At 42.5% G+C, this 17,402-nt stretch overlaps 2 protein-coding genes across 4 annotated transcripts in view; one reads left to right on the top strand and one right to left on the bottom strand.

Moving 5' to 3' along the window:
* The first annotated feature begins 10 nt into the window (after positions 1–10).
* LOC138130161 (zinc finger protein 512B-like) lies at positions 11–4,062 on the top strand. 3 transcript variants are annotated; one of them, XR_011159512.1, is made up of 4 exons: positions 11–493; positions 548–737; positions 801–2,306; positions 2,551–4,062. XR_011159512.1 is itself a non-coding variant. In XM_069046554.1 (3 exons), the coding sequence occupies exon 3, from the start codon at positions 926–928 to the stop codon at positions 1,526–1,528; it is 603 nt and encodes a 200-aa protein (XP_068902655.1). In that variant the 5' UTR covers positions 11–493; positions 548–737; positions 801–925; the 3' UTR covers positions 1,529–4,062. The 3 variants fall into 3 exon arrangements, 1 of the variants encoding a protein (XP_068902655.1); XR_011159513.1 differs by having other exon boundaries at positions 801–2,754; positions 2,805–4,062; XM_069046554.1 differs by having other exon boundaries at positions 801–4,062.
* Positions 4,063–4,146: 84 nt separating this feature from the next.
* Nlg3 (Neuroligin 3) overlaps positions 4,147–17,402 on the bottom strand; it is a 175,439-nt gene continuing 162,183 nt past the window's right edge. Inside the window, exons 6-8 of the mRNA XM_069046549.1 lie at positions 8,475–8,626; positions 8,126–8,229; positions 4,147–5,702 (exon numbers count right to left, since the gene is read on the bottom strand). Coding sequence (XP_068902650.1) covers positions 4,894–5,702; positions 8,126–8,229; positions 8,475–8,626 — 1,065 coding nt within the window. The 3' untranslated portion in view covers positions 4,147–4,893. The remainder of the gene's footprint in view (positions 5,703–8,125; positions 8,230–8,474; positions 8,627–17,402) is intronic.

Below are 17,402 nucleotides of genomic sequence, written 5' to 3'. Positions count from 1 at the left end.
GCGTCGAACGAAGGTGGAGTATCTTAAAAATACTCTTTGTGGCTCCTAACTAACCCGTTTGTTTCAGGTCTAGCGTAAAAGAATTTTGCGCGATCTGCAGACAAGAATTGAAATAATCCAAGTGTCCACTTGTAATTAAAGATCTGCTTGTCTTATTTTCCCCAAGAATTTGCAAATTAATTGAAAGCAATTAAAACAAAGTCAGCACCGCAAGATATGTTTTCGGTGTTACATAATAATTGCTTTTATTAAATTGTGCAAGTGCGCAGCAAAAAATGCAGTACATGTGCTAGCCGATATGAGTAGAAAAAATAAAATAATATTAATTTATAGTTGATAGAATTCCCGAAAATGTGAGGTGATTATGTCTAATTTAAAATTTTTTGGACATTTTGACGTACGTGACCTTGGAAAGACGTAATCGCACCATATCTATGGGAATAGTATGTTTGCTGTTTTATAAGGAAAAATAAAAATTTGCGTACTGTTTGTGGTATTTACTGGAATATCTGCATCCGATAATTGACTACCAACTACTTATTTATAGACCCGACCCTGTTAAACCCTTGAGAAAGTTTGAAAGTAGATCAGGGGATGTTTCGGTTGGCTTTGACGCAAACTTACAGTTTCACCCCCAGTGGAGTATTCGAACTTAGTTTTCGTAGGCTTAGGTTTGAAAGCGAGAAAATTTGTAACAAAACTCCCACTCATCACTTCCTCTTTAATCTCGTGATGACGTAAAAATTAACTTCGTCCTGAGACCCGTACTAACTCTACTAACTGTCGCAACTCTCTTGCAGAGGAGTACTACGACTATCCCGAGAATAACCAGAACCACACCAACCTCCCGTCGTCGATAACGGTGGAGATCGTGCCCCCGATCAAGCAGGAGACCGTGATAATCTCGACGGAGGCGGCGCGCAACATGCTGAGCGAGCCGTCGGAGCAGGAGGAGCAGCTGGAGAAGAGCATGGAGCCGAACGCGGGGGTGCACTTCCTGACCGACGACGAGTGCAACCTGATGGTGTCGAAGCTGGAGAACGGCGAGAACTACGAGAAGAAGAAGAACGAGCTGCTGGAGTACCTGACGCGCCACGACGGAAGTGTAGTTTGTAAACTCTGTGGTGAAGTTCTCGCCTCTCGAACGCATTGGTACAGACACAAGTACAAGTTACACGTGAACAATCTCGTCAACCCCGCCCCCCTGTTCAAGTGCACGCACTGCAACGTCTTCTTCAAGAGCCGCAAGGGCTACATGGGGCACATTTCGGCGCGCCACTCGGAAAACATGGAGCAGCACGAGGAGCTCAACATCAGCATCAAGGAGGAGGTGGTGGAGACGACGGAGCCGCCCAAGAACAAGAAGAAGGAGGGCAAGTCGGCCGACTGGGAGGAACAGCGGGTGAAAGAGGAGAAGCTGGTGGCGGACATCATCGACAGGGTGCGGAAGGAGTGCGAGGCGCAGGGGGCGGCGGTCAGCCGCAGGGGCTACAGCAGGAGGTCGACGGTGATGAATTCCTGCAATTAAGTCTTTGTGCCAAATCGCCAAGTTGCAACACCAAATTTTTTTAACAGTATTACACCGGCACCGTCTTATTCTGATGCAAGTATCATCCCTGGTTCCTCTTGCAACTACTTGCAGCAGCAATAACTTCGCAATGAAAGAGTGATTTCCAAATTCGTATCTGTCCACTTACGATAATGTTTGTGTTTGTAAATAGTACCGAAAGCTCAACTTGAGGAAACGTGATTATCAGATGCCAAATTACGTTACAGTGCAACTTTGTTATTCGCACTTTTCGTTAGGAATCCTTTGCTCAATCCCTATAGCCACTTTTCCAGACGAACGGGGAACTTGCGGACGCTATTTTTATCCTCGTCAAAGGACATAAATTTAACAGGACATAAATTGCACAGAAGCGCTGTCCAAGGAAAGCGACCTCGTTTTTCTCGTATTTACCAAAAGGACGAATTTCGACCATAATTCCGCTCGTGAGAGGTTTCCGCGCTCATTTTTACAACAATGCCACCGAAATGGCCGCCATTCAAATAATTAATTTGAATTATGATCGGTTCCCGCCTTCCGCTCGGCTCGCTTCGGACACCAAGTAGGCCGCGCTTAATGACATTTCAAACTAACCCAGAAAAGTCATTTCCAAAATAAAAAATAATTCAAAACTCGCTTAATTCACTGTCTAGTGCCATGTTTACCGTTTTGAAATAGTGTATTTACGTCGCGAATTGTTTTTCTATTAAACAAATCACACGCGGAGTTGGTAGAAATGAAGATTATTCACCGGTCAGAGGTAGGATGCTCATTCGTGTTATAAATTCGTCTAAATTATTCTCCTTCATGCATTTATTCATTAAAATTTATATATTTAAATCGTGCATTTTAGAATAAACAGGTTAGGTGAAGCAATCCTGTTGGCATCTAAATTAACCCACAGTACAATCCAGTATGGAAACAATCACTGGAGAAACGTTGCCAACATTTTTATGCTAAAATTCCAGATAAGATAATTTTGTAGATTTATTCTTTCTTTGTAGAGAATCACGTAAAATCTGTGCACATGTTTGGAGAAAATTGAGTTAGAGTGAAGTCGTCTTGTTGTCAAATTACAACACAGAACAATCCAGTATGGAAACAATTACTGGTGGAACATTACTGCTGTTCTCTTTGTGCCCAGCCTAGGATAAAATAATTTCTGTATAAGCGGGAAACGAGTAAAAATTACTTTACGAATGGAAAACGTAATTCAGTATTTTATTCAGACGTACGTTTCACGATTGGCCCGTTTCAGGTCATGCGAATTTAGTGTGGTGCGTTACGTGTCCGGGGCCCCCATTAATAGCATAATTCTGAAGGAAACGGAACTACCACTTTTATTTTCGGGGGTTATTACGCAAATGTCACGCTAGTCGGGGCTTATTGCGCCGTAAACATGTCGTGCGACGTCTGAGCACTTTTAATTTTCCGTTCAATTTCCAAACAAGGTTTTTATTAAATTCGTGCGACATGAAAGTGCAACAACTGAACGTCGGTAATTGCGCTCGGGGCCAAGTGGACGTTTCCCAAATTGGAAAGCGTTGTGGAATTTGTTCGTGTCGGGGAAAAATTCAAATTTGTCAAGGATCGACCGATGGCTGTCGATATTAATTTTAAATTGGTCAGTTGACGTCATAAGCTCGACGCGCGATGAGGCCCATGCGTTCGTAAAAAATTCATACCGTTCGTTCTTCCTATTTGTTCCGAAATGATTTAACTTTCATTATTTTCTCACTCAAGGGTACGTTCTGGCGTTATTACATTTTTCATATTATTTGTGTGACTGGGGGCGAAACGCTGAACATATTGCTTTTTATTTATTAACTACCTGGGCCAAAAGACAACATGGGCGGACGACGTCGATTTAAAACTGATGAATGCGCATTTAATTCGGCGTTTTACGCGAAATGGGTCAGAGTGAATTGTGAAAAGTGGAAAAAAGCTTTCGCACTGAAACGTTCGTGGCTTGAGGCGTTTACACCTGAAATCGTTTAAATATAGGGAGCGCGTTTATAATGCGTTAAAAAAAGATTAAACGAGAAAAATGTGTTTCGCGTCGGGCCCCGAGGACGTTATATTTTTCATATTTCGGAAAATAGGGCTAATGGCGTGACGCGAGCGCAGGTTCCCCATTCCGGTCTGCGTCTTCGATTGGTTTGAACGTTGTGCCAAATATGACGTACCTTCTCTCATTTAATACACCCCGAGATCCTTCAAGTATACATATAAGATTGTAAAAATAATATTTTTAATATCATGTAGTGTATAAATACAATAATTCTTCCTCTCGTGTAAAGTTTTCCTGTCTTTAAAGTCTGATGAAAGTGATGAAAATATATTTTACTCGAGTAGCATGTAGGGTTGTTAAGATTTATTTGAGGGCTCACTTTTACGAGCCCATTACCACAGTGTAAGTCGAGATCAGTGACTCGTAAGGTTTTATTCTGTACAATAGTGTAATGTAAAGATTATGTGTTTACTTCGATTTTGATCCAATAAAACTTGAAAGCAGTGTTGGTTGGTCTCTTGTGCGCAGGCTCGTCGGGGCGGGTCGCAATTAAAAAACCAGATGAGTTTTAAATTGTTTATTTAACATTTTATTAGTCTAGGGTATTTACACAACATTCATTCATTTCGGTAATAACAATCGCATTTGCGATGGGAACTCGTGTCGGTGTCACAGTGGAAAAATGAAAAGTTGAAAAGAAAGAGAGATGGAGAGCGGAATCGATTCGCAATTCAGAATTCGGTTTGGACGTTAAAGCCGTCGTCTATAATTTGATTGGAAAGTAATTGCACCAGAGGGCACTGTTCCGCGCTATTACAATTTATTGAACCACCTTTAATTAAGCACTTAAGCCCGTGTCATCCGGAGACGAAAATTAAGCACTTCAAAGTCCGGATTTGGTCGTTTTCTAATCGGATTAAGCCTCAGCCCGTATAAATGTGACTAACACCCTCACGACCCTCCCATCGCAAAATCACTGACGCATACGTCTTGAAATTTTTGGATTTTATGTCGTCTTTACAAAACGAGATTGCACAGTCCCGGGTGGCTCAAGTGTGAATGTCCACGGGGGGATGAAAGGGGCTGCCGGAGAGCTGCGATTTACATGATTGTGTCGGGATGATGACAACGTCTTTGGTTGGTCTGGACAGTCAAAAATTTTGTCGAGCACCTAAGCCTAATATTCACAGATAAGTAGGTATAAACATCGAGTTCTCGAACCATCACTAGAACCACGAGCCGAGTGTCTTGAGTGCACCCCACGAGCGCTTCGATTCGATCAGATAAAAAATAGTGTTTGAGCAAAGTTATTGCGTATCACTGTCACGCCTGTGCGTCACACCCTCAACTCCTCCATTGTGTTCTGTTTAGAGTTCATGTGGGTATTCTTCTTGGTGAGGGTCCCCGTGTTTATCAACTGTATGCTGTGCGTCGACAGCAAGGGTTGGTTCTCCGGCACTTGGTTCGACGACAACGTGTTCACGTTGGCCTTCGATATCTTGGGGGGCGGCGGCGGCCTGGGCAGCGTGGCGTTGTTCTGCGGCAGGTCCGCGAACTCGGGCGGCGGAAGCTGGTGGTGGGAGTGGTGGTGGCCTAGTATGGTGGCCGGGTCGCTCTTCACCCCGATGATGCTCGACTCCAGGTCGCCGCAGATGTTGTTGGGCATCTGTCCGTTCTCGTTGCGCTTCTTCGGCTGGCCGCTGTTCTCGTTCATCCGCGTCTTGTCCCGCTGGTAGTACACCCCGGCGAAGATGAGCACGTTGAGGATGAGGAGCGAGCACCCGATGGCGATGGTGACGCTGAGGGCGGTCGAGTACGCCGCGAAGCCGTCCTCGACGGGGTGGGTGGTGGTGCTGAGGCCGCCTAGTTCCTCCACGCGTTCGGTGGAGTCGGGGGTTCCCACAGTGGCCAGGGCCGAGTTGTTGGACCCGGGGGAGGTGCGCCCCGCGTCGCCCGGATTCTCCGTCGTGGGCAGCTTCTTGGGGTTGAGCGACGGCAGCTTGGGCATGGGCGGGTCGTCGTCCACCAGGTTGTGGTGGGACATGGGGACGTCGTCGCCGCCCGGCTTGTGCAAGTCCGGCACCAGGTTCAGCCAGAAGGACAGACGGTGGGCCCGGTAGTGGTTCTTCAGCTTCGGCTTGGTATCTGCAAACGAGAAGCGAGAATCAGCTTGTGCGGGATCGAGGGGTTATCGTCGTCATGGAGATGCTCCAGAAAAAATACACGATTCCTCCCCGCAAAAATAAGCGTAATGCAAATTTGTGCGCCGAAGCACTCTCCCTCGTGAAATACAATGAAAAGGTGTTTACACCAATTTCTCTTATCAACCGAAGACAAATTCACCGAAACGGTGTTGATAAAAGACGAAACGGAAGAAAAACAGAAATTTCAACTTTAATCAAATAACAATCTAATTAAATTTTTTTCAATTATAAAATTTAACTGTTGAAATAAGAGAATCTCCAAGAGGCGGCGGACACTTATTCAACAAGATATTCGAGTGTTACGTGTCGCATTAAAAAGTTCAACGTCGACCCTCCTTTTTTCTAAAACTTTTAATATCGGTGGGGAAAAGCACGTCGACGCTTCCGCCTTGCTTTATTAATTATTTCAAAAATCAACTTGATTCGGTACAGTGGGACGAGAGAGGATTCAAATTATATGTCAAGTATGTCAAGAGACCCAAAAGTGCTTCAATTAAGGCCGTAATTAATTTGAGCGGGGTCGAGTAACTTTAAAGGATTATGTTCGATTCGAAATCCGGTAAGGGATTGCTGAAATCAGTAAAATAAATTCAGTACAGACGGCCGGACCTGAGGGCAAAAAGGACAACCGGTCTCGGGGTCCTTCGAACCGGATTTTTCCATACGTCCCACTTCTGATGAAACGACCCGATTACAGAATATACTCCTAATATAGCGAGGGTTGTTTCAAGAAAATTTTATTCAACACCCTCTCCCCATAGTAGTGCGTTTGTGGTCGACTCCCGCGGACCTCCAGCAGAAAGAAAAAAAATTTCCCGCTTCGGCTGTTCTATCGGGAGCTTTTTTTGAAAAGTTGTTTTTATGTTTTTGCACGTTTAAGTAAAAATCATGAAGTTTATCCTTTGCTGCATCTTGGGGGGAGTACACGGGAAAGAGGCCTTCGGTGATTTGTTTGTGACGCGGGATTAGAGTTTCCCCGTTCTCCATAAGATGGCGTCCGGTTGAGCTTTTCCGCTGGAAAAACAGCCGGTGGAGTTTTGAGACATAATAGAAAATTGATTTAGAGGCCAGCCTAGTATCTTATACCATGAATAAGAAGCGGGAAGTGTTTATGTAAGGTTTCGGATGCACAGCGCCGTAAGAGGCTGCATCGCCTCTTATGCATGAGTTTTAAATTGATTTCTTCGCGAATACCCCACGAAACTTTCCCACGTACAGTTATAAATTGCTAAACCAACATTGCTTTCGAGTTGAAATAACGTCTGTATCTGTTCGGCTGCGCTTAGTTCGGTTTAGCAAAATAGGAGCATTCAAGAGTGTTTTGATAAAGTCCCGTTTGAAATTCCACTGCATAGTCCGGGACTTAAAGCGGTGGCGGTTGGAGGGTGGAAGATCGAAAAAGTGGAATTTCAGACGATTTCATCATGGAAGTTGCCGGGAGTATCACACTTTAATGATGTCGGCGGTGTTAATTTCTTAATAAGGGCGATATTTCTCAAACGGAGGCGCCTCCCTTCGAATCGCGTGATTCCCCCAGCCGTCACGCTTATAATTCCTGGGTACGACAGCCCCGAAACCTGGATGTGCACCGGGTGAAATACACGTCTGGTAGATGGTAATCTCGGTTGGGTCGGTGGTGGTGCATCGCCGCCCCCAGGTGATCGCATGTCGCCTTAATCCGACCATTCGAACTGCTAATTTCCAATTTCCTCCGGAACCGTACGAGGAGCCCCGCCCGTCTTCACCGTGCATATAAATCAGTCCGTGTGTTTTGTTTAATCTCGTCCCGGGGCGGCACCCACCCCGCCGGTGGGTGTTTTCGCCCCCCGACGAAAAATGCGGACCTGCCATTTCAACAACTTTAATTAGAAGTGCAAAGCTGAAAGGGGCGCTTTCAACTTTCGAGTGCGTAATCGTTTTTATTGGGAGCGATCGATGCGACGAAAATTGAAACTCGCAGCTTTTATCACAAGATTAAGTAATCACGTTCGCGTCCTCCGACGCGGATAATGTTCCAGGTGTTTATTTTCGATTCTGCGTCAAAACTGTTTGCGGGATCCCCCGGGACGCCGCGCTGTCAATTCCGAATTAATTGTGTGGCTAACTAATGCCGAATATAAATAAATGGAGCGCGGATTAAAATTTCGAGTATAAATTCCAATTCCCCGATCAACTTTCAACATTGACACGGCGTATCGATTTTGGGGACAAACTGGATGGACCACTCGGTTCTAATCGTAACGCTCCGAACAAAGATTTTAATGAGATTATCCCCACAAAAGAACCGCGAAGAATGGAGTTTACGTTGCATTCGTTGGCGTCATTACGGATTCCTGCAAAAACTCGGAATCTGTTGGGACTCACCTAGATTTAGGTACTTCTTGTGGACGGCCTCGTAGGCGGTCCAATCGATATTTTTGAAACGGCTCCGTTCTTGTCGAGCACCCTCGGGCGGTTCGTTCGGGTTCCTGCAAAATTAAGTAATACGTCTGGCAAATTACCACCTCACGAGTAGCTGGGGGGAATAGTTTTAATTTATCTCCCGAGCAAACTTCGAGATTGTTTTGAGTGCACAAAAATGACGAAGTTAGCTTCTTTGATGAGTTGCTAAATTCGGATTGGAAGAGAAAATGGCGACTTTTTCCCCGCCGCCATTAAAAGCAACTTAGCAGTCTGAAACACATAAGTCAACCGCAGTTGAAGTTGTGCTCACCCCGTCCTGGCGAAGTTGCTCCAATAGATCATGGTGGTCTCGGCCAGGAGGACTTCGGACTTGGTGTAGTTTCTTACGAAGTGCATGAAGCCGCCGACCAGCGGTGCCCCGAACAGATAGGGCAGCTCCTCGCCGTGAATGCATCCTTGTCTCTGGAAGCAAACGACCGGATTACTCCGGGGCTCTCGACATTCGTCTCTGCGACACCGGACTCAAATAAAACCGGATAATTCCTGCTGCCCTGCAGCCACCGTTTATATTTTCAAATGGCACTTAAATTATTCATACGGTATATTTCATTCGCGCTCACGTGAACATGACTACTGCCCCTCCAGATCTCGGAGACTTTCCTGTCTCGACTTTTTTTGCGTTATTTGTTGGCGTTAATATCTCGAGCAAGTATCGAAGTTCTAACATCATTGGCCGTCGCGCCGAGAGATTTAAAATTGAAATATTTTTCGCAATCTCGGATAGACAGTTCATGTAACAGTTACGAAGTTAAACGGAGTGAAAACTTCGCAATCTACGAGATGTTAAATTGAATTTAAATCTCGTACGGATATTTTAGCTGCTAGGCTTTGACCAACTATGCGCACGAAATAAATACACTTCGAGACGACAAACGACAACACTATAATGCAACCGTCCTTATCCGTAATATGCAGCTGTCAGGATTGCGCAACTCCATTCTTGTCCGGATTTCCACGACGTTCTCCAGTCGACCTTCCACTTGATAATTGGATTGTTTCTTTATGACGGGGACAAGCCGATTGCGCCGCTCAATTTATCAGACTTCATTTTTAATTAATTCGGAGCGAACTCGTCTTCGGGAGACGTTGTTGGTGTTAACATTTGTTTTTTTTTTTCGTTTCAGGATTTGGACCGTGGAGTTTTTAGTGTGCGCCGATTTGCGGGCATATGCAACCAACCGAGCGCGCATATGTGGCGGTTTGCATCAGCAACAGTTGAAAAATGGGCTGTTCCGAGGGGTGTATCGGTTAAATTGAGCTGGAATCGTGGAAGTACAATGTATCGGAGCAGAAGAACGTATTAACGATGTTTTCGGGAATTATTCAGAAACGTCCATAAAAATAAATCTCCCCCAAAGCGGGGGCATCAGCTGTGCCGGCGAAAATCAATAATAAGGACACGTCACCGCATTTTACGTCGTTTAAAATGCGAGGGTAGGGAGCAGAAAATTTGAATATACATAGACATTTTATAGAGCACTAAAGCCTTCGTCGGAGGTAAGTAGAGATTATGTTCGGCACTCGGTGAATATGTTTATGGCGTTTTCCACATTAAAAGAAGCATCTTGGGAAACAACGTCAAAAAGGATGCTGCATTAGGCGCGCGATCATCGATGGACCGGAAGCATTTTCTTGGGTAAGTCGAGATCCGCTCGGAGGGGCGACAAAGGCTGAGTGGTACTTCGAAAAAGGTAATTTGCAGCGGTCTCGTCTAGGATCTTCGGCTATTAATAAGGCAAACAATGTAGCCGGCGCACTTAAATATGCAGTCATAAAAAGTAACAAAGTGGCGCGTTGGAAAGACGGCGGTGGAATTTAAAAAGTTAAAACAGAACTCGCGAGCTGGAGGAATTAAGGTTATCAGAGGCGGCGGACAATATTTCAAGCAATTATGAAAATTTATACGTAATTAAGTAAGTAGTTTTGGCGAAACTATGAATATAAAGATGGGTCAGCAGATAAAACTTTATTATCGAGGAGTTGTTTGTTACTTGCAATAAACCAACCGGATTTAAGAGAGCTGGAAACGAGATACGGCCCAGTTCGCAAATTTACTGCATTTTTGCCGTCGCGCAGATGCAAAAAGCTCGGGTCGCGCTAAGCCGACCTAGCCGTCATAAAAAGGCATTTAAACTTCTCAAACACAAAGGGAACGGTCGCGGATAAAAAATCGCGCCATCAAAAAATGCTTTAAAGACGCAAGAGAAACAAAAGTTTATAAAGTGTACGTAATTTCCAACGACGACATTAAATCGCCGACTCTCAGCCAGAAGAATGATAAATAAGGCCGTTTGGTTGGGGTTGCACGTCGCCCGCAGTCACTTGGAGCATCCCAATTGCATACGTTGTCTGCAAGAGCGACGTAATGAGAGTCAGTCCGTCTTATCGCACTGTTAAACTTTAATTCGGCGCGTCCCTCGCCCAGGTTTTAATCCCTCGTCCCCATTTTCCGGACGACCTTTTCTCGTAATTTAATTATTGCTATCGAGCGGTCAACCAGAATGGCCGGCTCTTGGTTTAGTTCTAGTTGCCGCAAATATAAACGAAGAAGTGGACGATTTGCAGGCCAACAGGCGTTCTAAATGCTGATGGGACGAAACTGGGTCGGAGAGGATAGTCGGTTGACTTCGTGCACTTCATAATTGGCATTTTATAAGCGCAGTCTGGAGTGGAGGCCTCTGGCTATTTTCGTTCTCTTCGTCACAATAAAATCTATAAAGCAGACTTTATATTACATTTTGCTTGTTGGACTCGGTTTTTTACAAGTTTTTTGAGCATTCACCATTTTTACATAACGTCATGAAAACGACAAAATTGCATTTTAAACGCCAACTTTAGGGACAGAGATTTGAAGTTTTCTTTATTCGCCTCTTCATAATAGAATCTTTCAAATAGTTTTGTGCCTTCCATTTAGTTTATAAGAACAGAGAAATATTCTAAATGTTTCCCGGCGCATCCACCATTTTTCAATTTCTAAAGATAGATACATTTTTCTTTATTTCCCTCACTACAATGAAAGAACCTAGTTGGTGAGATAATTAAAAGAATATATTTATTTCTCTCTTGTACTTTTTACCGATTTTTAAAACGTAGTATCAGAAAAAGAGCCTACATTTTATATTGTAGGATTTTTAAAACAGTACATTTGCCTCCTTTAAAGTAACAGAACATCTTTAAAACATATAAATCGTTATTTTTACTGAAATTAAAATTGGAACCAGAGAATTGCGGTTAATATCGAGGGGGAAAATTTTAAATATGTATATATTTTGCAAAAATGGTGGAGGCGCTGGGATAATTTTATATTAAAAGTAGGAATATCTTAGCAACCAACTGACTTAGAGATCAAGCAAGCATTCGGGGCACTTTTCCAGATTCCGCAATATTATCGGAAATTTTTGTATTATAAAACAAAAATGTTTATGTAATTTGTAAAAATGTAAAATATCTTGTTTTATTTTTTAATATAATTGTCAACATAAAATTTGTATGAACTGAATACAAAAAACTTCATGATATGTATCTCTCACCCTGGCCAAAAAAATTAAAAATACATACAGACTGTCTATAAAAGAATGTAGGATCGCAGATGGCTTTGGAATTTGAATTTGCCACCTCGTTAGATTCATGAAATACTATTCGCAAACTGTCAAATATTCACAAACTGTCAACACAAAGTCAACTTAACCTCATTTCCACTTTCGAAGTCCTGCTTTGTCGTTTTTTGCGTTCCTGGTCTGTTGATTCTTAAAAAAAAGCCTGTTCCAAAGCTAGATAATTTCCGATGGTGTTACAAAGGTATTGTCTTTACCTGTTTTTATATTGAAAATCAGCATAATTTTATAACCTCGCAAATATTTTAGAAGTAATTGCTAAAATGGTTTTCACACTTGAACAAAATAAGTTCATCACAATGTCTTATTATCGCCACGGTGTTAAAAGAGACGGAGATTGGACATACAGCGTTCAAGCTTGCAAAGAAGATTTTTTAGCCAACTACCCGGACCAAAATGTTTTAAAAAAATCCCTCGCAGCTCACATATATCGAATTGTTAATCGTTTTGTTACTATTGGTAGTGTTTAAAAAGGAAAATTGTTAGGTTGTCGCAAGAGGATTGAAGATGTAGTTGAAAACATACGAGATCATTTAGAAGAACATCTGAGAACATCCCTTACCAAATTGTCTCTTCAAACTGGTGTACCTCGCAGTACATGTCATAAAATTGTTATAAAGAACTTGCATTTACATATATACAAAGTAACAACTGTACAAGAGCTTCTCCCTAATGATCCTGAAAGCCGCATAAATTATTGTAACTGGTTTGAGAATAATCTGTTCTCCTGACTTAACTTCCTTGAACTTTTCTGTGTTCGGTTACTTGAAAAGCGACAACTGAATAATTTAAATGAGTTAATAGAAGATATTACCAACTGCTGTCGTAACATCAAGGAACAGATATTACAAAATATTGTTGAAAATAAGAAAGTGAGAGTGAAAAGATGTTTAGAGCAAAATGGAGGACACTTAAAATCATTTCTTTAATTTTCATGGTGATTTTTTTTAATCGAGTCACTGACGTTATTTACCTTCTTCATTAATTTCCTTTGTAAAGCACCAATTTTGTCAAGCTAGGCAATCAGTAAAACTAATTTGTTCTGAGGGTTGCATATCGTAAATCATACTAAGATATTTGATTTTCGATTTCTGGTGGAAGAGTCTGCAAACTTTCAATGCCTACTAGGATCCCACATTCTTAGAGACTCTGTATATGGCTAAAATGGTGGAAGCGTCAAGATAGTTTGTCATTCAAAGTAGCGACATTTCAGAAACCGACGGAGCTAGATCAGATCTAAAAATTGTATTTGATAGTTTCAATCGTGACGAATCGACTGCTTCTGGACTGAAATCTATAAGCTATAGGTTTCCTTTTGTTTGATTTGCCAATAGAAAGTCTTTAAAATGCTTTAGGAGTCGACAGTGATGTTGACAGCTTTGTCCTTAATATTTCCCGATATATTTACTAATTTTGCAAATTAGGGTTTTCTTCGTTTCGAAACGAAATTTATAAAACGCGACTTTTGCATTAGATCTGCCTCACGAGACTTTTTCCAAGGAAGAATTTGATGGATACAGTTCCCTATCGAGGGCAGTTCATCTCTGCTCGGAACCGTAGACGGTGGCTTTTTCTCATAATAAAAACAAACACTTCCTATCAAAAATGACAGAACGTCGTGCGGAAAGCGGGATCGGTGTGGGTCGTACGGTTATCCAGAAGCGAGAATTTGATCCTTGTTTTGAGCGAGATTTGTCACTTCCTTCGCCTTACAGGATTAGCGTCTTCCATTCGAAATCACACTAGCACCGTGAACCGATCTGATGAGGTCGAAAAAAGAGCTCGACTGATTGAATTATGAAAGTGTTTCAGGTTTCATCCAGTCGTCCGCATTAATTCATCACGGCCCCAATTAGGATTCGGTACTTCGTAATGTTGAAGAATTAGTAACTAAGCCGAACAAGCTGGAGGAGTTAAACCAAGAGGGACCCAGTTACGGAGTTGCTTATGACTTATCTGGTTGTTAAAACATGTAAGGTCCTCGAGGTACCGGATGGAGATGAGCCGTCACGAGCTGACAGTATCGATTCGGATTTTACGGTCGCAGGCAAAAACTCCGATGGGACATAAATAAGTTGACGTCGTGAATATGGGTCTTATCGGACGCAAATAAAACAATAATTCGGGACAAATTGGTGAATCAGTTGAGGACGCCACTTCACACGAAATAAAGCGACTTGGAGGAAATCCAACGAAAAAAGGAATCGATACGACGGAGGCCGAGTGTTTAAATAGCTCCATATCCGAGGATTTGCATCGAATTTGAACACAATAACTCCAGCCCGATCGAGACCAAAAAAAAAAACATTAGAGTTGGCTGTGACCAAAAATTTCAGTTGGCAATTCGTTAAAATTTCAATTATCAGATGTCACTCTCAAAAGCTAGGTTAATGATTTTGAGAACGTTGAAATCTTGATTTTCATAAAGGTGTGCATTATGTGTGACCTGTCGGTTGTAAAAGAATCACCAGGAGCTCCAGTCGTATTTATGAACTAGAGTAAATGTTCGAAATGTCTGCCTTCAGCTTCCAAACACAATGCTACTCTCTTTGCTTCATGTTTTCAAATCCGGAATGACAGTTACTATTGTAATTAATGACATCTGATGACATTTGAATTAAATTTTTACGTGCTGCCAACAGAACTGTATTAATCATGGCCATCTCGATTTTTTTTTTATTTTCGATCGCCCGGTATTTTACAAGAGGCGAGGTCGGCCAAACTTTCCGGAATAATTTCCCGACGAGTCGGATTAAAAAACTCCCAGGAATTAATCATCGCGAGGCGCTGCGAAAGAGAATCACCATCTTTTATTTCGGGCCCTTTGATACTTGGCCTAATAATTTAGCTTGTCGTTCTGCATCGAGTTGGACTTTGCTCGTTGAAATTAAACAAATTTCCCCTTTTCCTCGAGCTGCTGCGACATTTTCAAGTAACAATACTGTCGGCGGTGATGAAGGAGAATGTAAACACGATCGGGCCGTGCAGAATTTTTATTCGATCGAACGATTAAAAGCTGATGTTTCTGCGAGCGCGTCTTCGAGAAACATTTTTTTAATTAATCACAACAAACTTGGCCGATGTTAATCCAGCCGTCCAATTCGCGCGGAATAAATCCTCCAAAAATGACACTTGTAATCCCGGAAGAATATTACTTTGAAAAACGGCCCTAAACAGGATGTTAAAAATATACCTCGCTACTATTTCCGGAATTTGCATTTTAATCGGCGCTTTATATTTCATCCGGAGAGCTCGGGAATGTTTCAATTTATCGGGGCGAATCTCTTCTGGTGGACTGGAAATAAAATTCGATTGAATGGCTCCGTTCCGCGATCAAGATGTATAATTTGAAAATTTGTGCTGAGCGCGCGGCGAATTTTATGTCTGATTGCAATTTGAACTGTCTCCGGCACGCACCATCATGGTCTAGGCGCACCCACAAAGGCCAACTAAATTTACAGTTTTAATCAAGTTTATTTGTACTGTCGGCCGACACAATCGAACCGATCAGTCAACACGGCCGTTCGAGACGCCTGTTTAGGTCTTGATTTCCGGAATGGCGTGCCCGACCCGCCGCCAAACTCGAATCGCTATTGCAAAATTATACAAAAAGCGGGCCCGCGTCAATCGGTCCGGTGCTAATTTCGCGTATGGCGCGGCGATATTGTCGGTCCTTCGCGCCGGATTATTGGAAATCCACGATTTATGTGCGACGCGGTCCTTACAGATAATAAATTATCTTTCGCGATTGTAACAGATAAATAGAGCAGGCGCTAGACGCGCAAACATGAGAGCATTATCCGGCACCGAGCAGTATTTGCGTTATTATTTCGATAACTCAAATAAACATGAACCGGGAACCGACATTAAACGTTCGTCTGAACCGGTTCAGCATTATCGCATGAATATTTTATTCGGAGGGTTGAAGGTGCCACATGCAGGGTAATATCTAAAACAAACAGACAACGCCGCGTAATATGCATTACGGTCCTGAAACGAGCACCTCTTTGACATGTAAAAGGGATGATATCGCGGTGGCGCATCTAATCTGGTTGTCTTTAAGACGGAGCTAAGTAGTCGGTTTGTGCGAAAGACGGTTAACGAGGGCGCTGCAATCCGGAGCCCGGATTCGGTCCTAATCAATCTGGTTGTCGGCCGAAGGACGCTACACCTTCAATCTTTATAATTGCCAGGATTCATCACTTACAGGGTTTTTGTTCGGCAAAGGTGGAAACTTCATTTATCTACCAGAAACAATTTCTTTGCGGGAGCGTCTCGGTGCCGAAATAAGTGGGGGTTTTATTCAAGCGACGGGGAGCGGTTTTTTCCGGCCTTAATGAATTGTCAATTACAGAGAGGGTTTAAGCGGAAATTGATTGTCGATCGTTTGGTCTTGATATCGCATCAAACGACACAACATTCTTTTTTATTAATTCGACGTCGCGGAACTTTTTGCCCAAAAAAATCATAACCGAGCATGATAAATAACCTGACAGCCGGGGAAAAACACGTCTTTTGACGGCTACGTCGCGGATCTAAAAAATAATGATTTATAAGTAATTATAACCCGGAGTGGTGTTTATTTTCGCTCCGCGTATTTTCAATCAGGTTTTGTTTTCGCTTTTCGGAATCTATTTGCGAGAAAATTCATACAGAACCGAACAAACATTTTTGTAATAAATACGTTGCGAATATTCAGAGCTCGCGAGATGCCCTTCAGCAAATTCCCGGTCTGAAGGAGTTGCGCAACTTCACCGACAATGCACGCCTACACATTTTAATCTCCAGAATGCGATTTTCGAAAGGAGCTACTTCCATTCTCGAATTGTTAAAAACGTATAATGCATTAGAGGTTTCACTCCGGTGCAGCACTGCATTACTTGAGCTACGCGAATGGAGTCTTGGCAAAAAAGTGCTTCCTTACGAGTCGTTTCTATGACAATTCGAATTTTGTCGCTTCGACAAGAATGTTACAAGCCCCGACAGAACAATAACAATAAACCCCCAAAATCGGACTTTTAAATTTAATCATATTAACAACGATAATCTTTATTGTCCAATGGAGTACACCATTCGCGAGACAAAATAGACGAATGAATAAGTAAAATTGATAGATAATAATATCAAGGCCGCGAAATCAATCTTTAACGTACCGAAGGGAAAATTGTTACCGAGGCCGCTTGCGCGGCCGAGGCAGGACAATCTCGAGGATGTTAAATGATCTCGCGGCCAAAGTGTACACAACATTTTTTGCGCAACCGACAATTTGTAATTATTATGAAACGAACAAGGAAAATTGAAATTGAATTTCGCGACCTGTTTTAGGTACGCGAAGTGCTCGTTTCGCGTACGGTTGCACAAAAATAGATTTTTTTCTAAATTTGGAACTGAAGATCAAAATTCTTATAGAACTAAGTAAATCATAGACACAAAGGAGAAGGATCTTGCATTTGTTTGGTGCCTTGATGTTTTTGTTTAAATATATTTAAAGATGAAGTTTAATAGAGCTCTATTGGATAGATTCTGGCACGATTGTGCAGTTGTTTTTTTTTTTTTAATGAAAT

The sequence above is a fragment of the Tenebrio molitor genome, chromosome 5, assembly GCF_963966145.1.
Source record: "Tenebrio molitor chromosome 5, icTenMoli1.1, whole genome shotgun sequence".
In the NCBI taxonomy this organism is placed as follows: domain Eukaryota; kingdom Metazoa; phylum Arthropoda; class Insecta; order Coleoptera; family Tenebrionidae; genus Tenebrio; species Tenebrio molitor.
The sequence above is the reverse complement of the archived record's forward strand: the minus strand, read 5'-3'. Positions and strand labels throughout refer to the sequence as shown.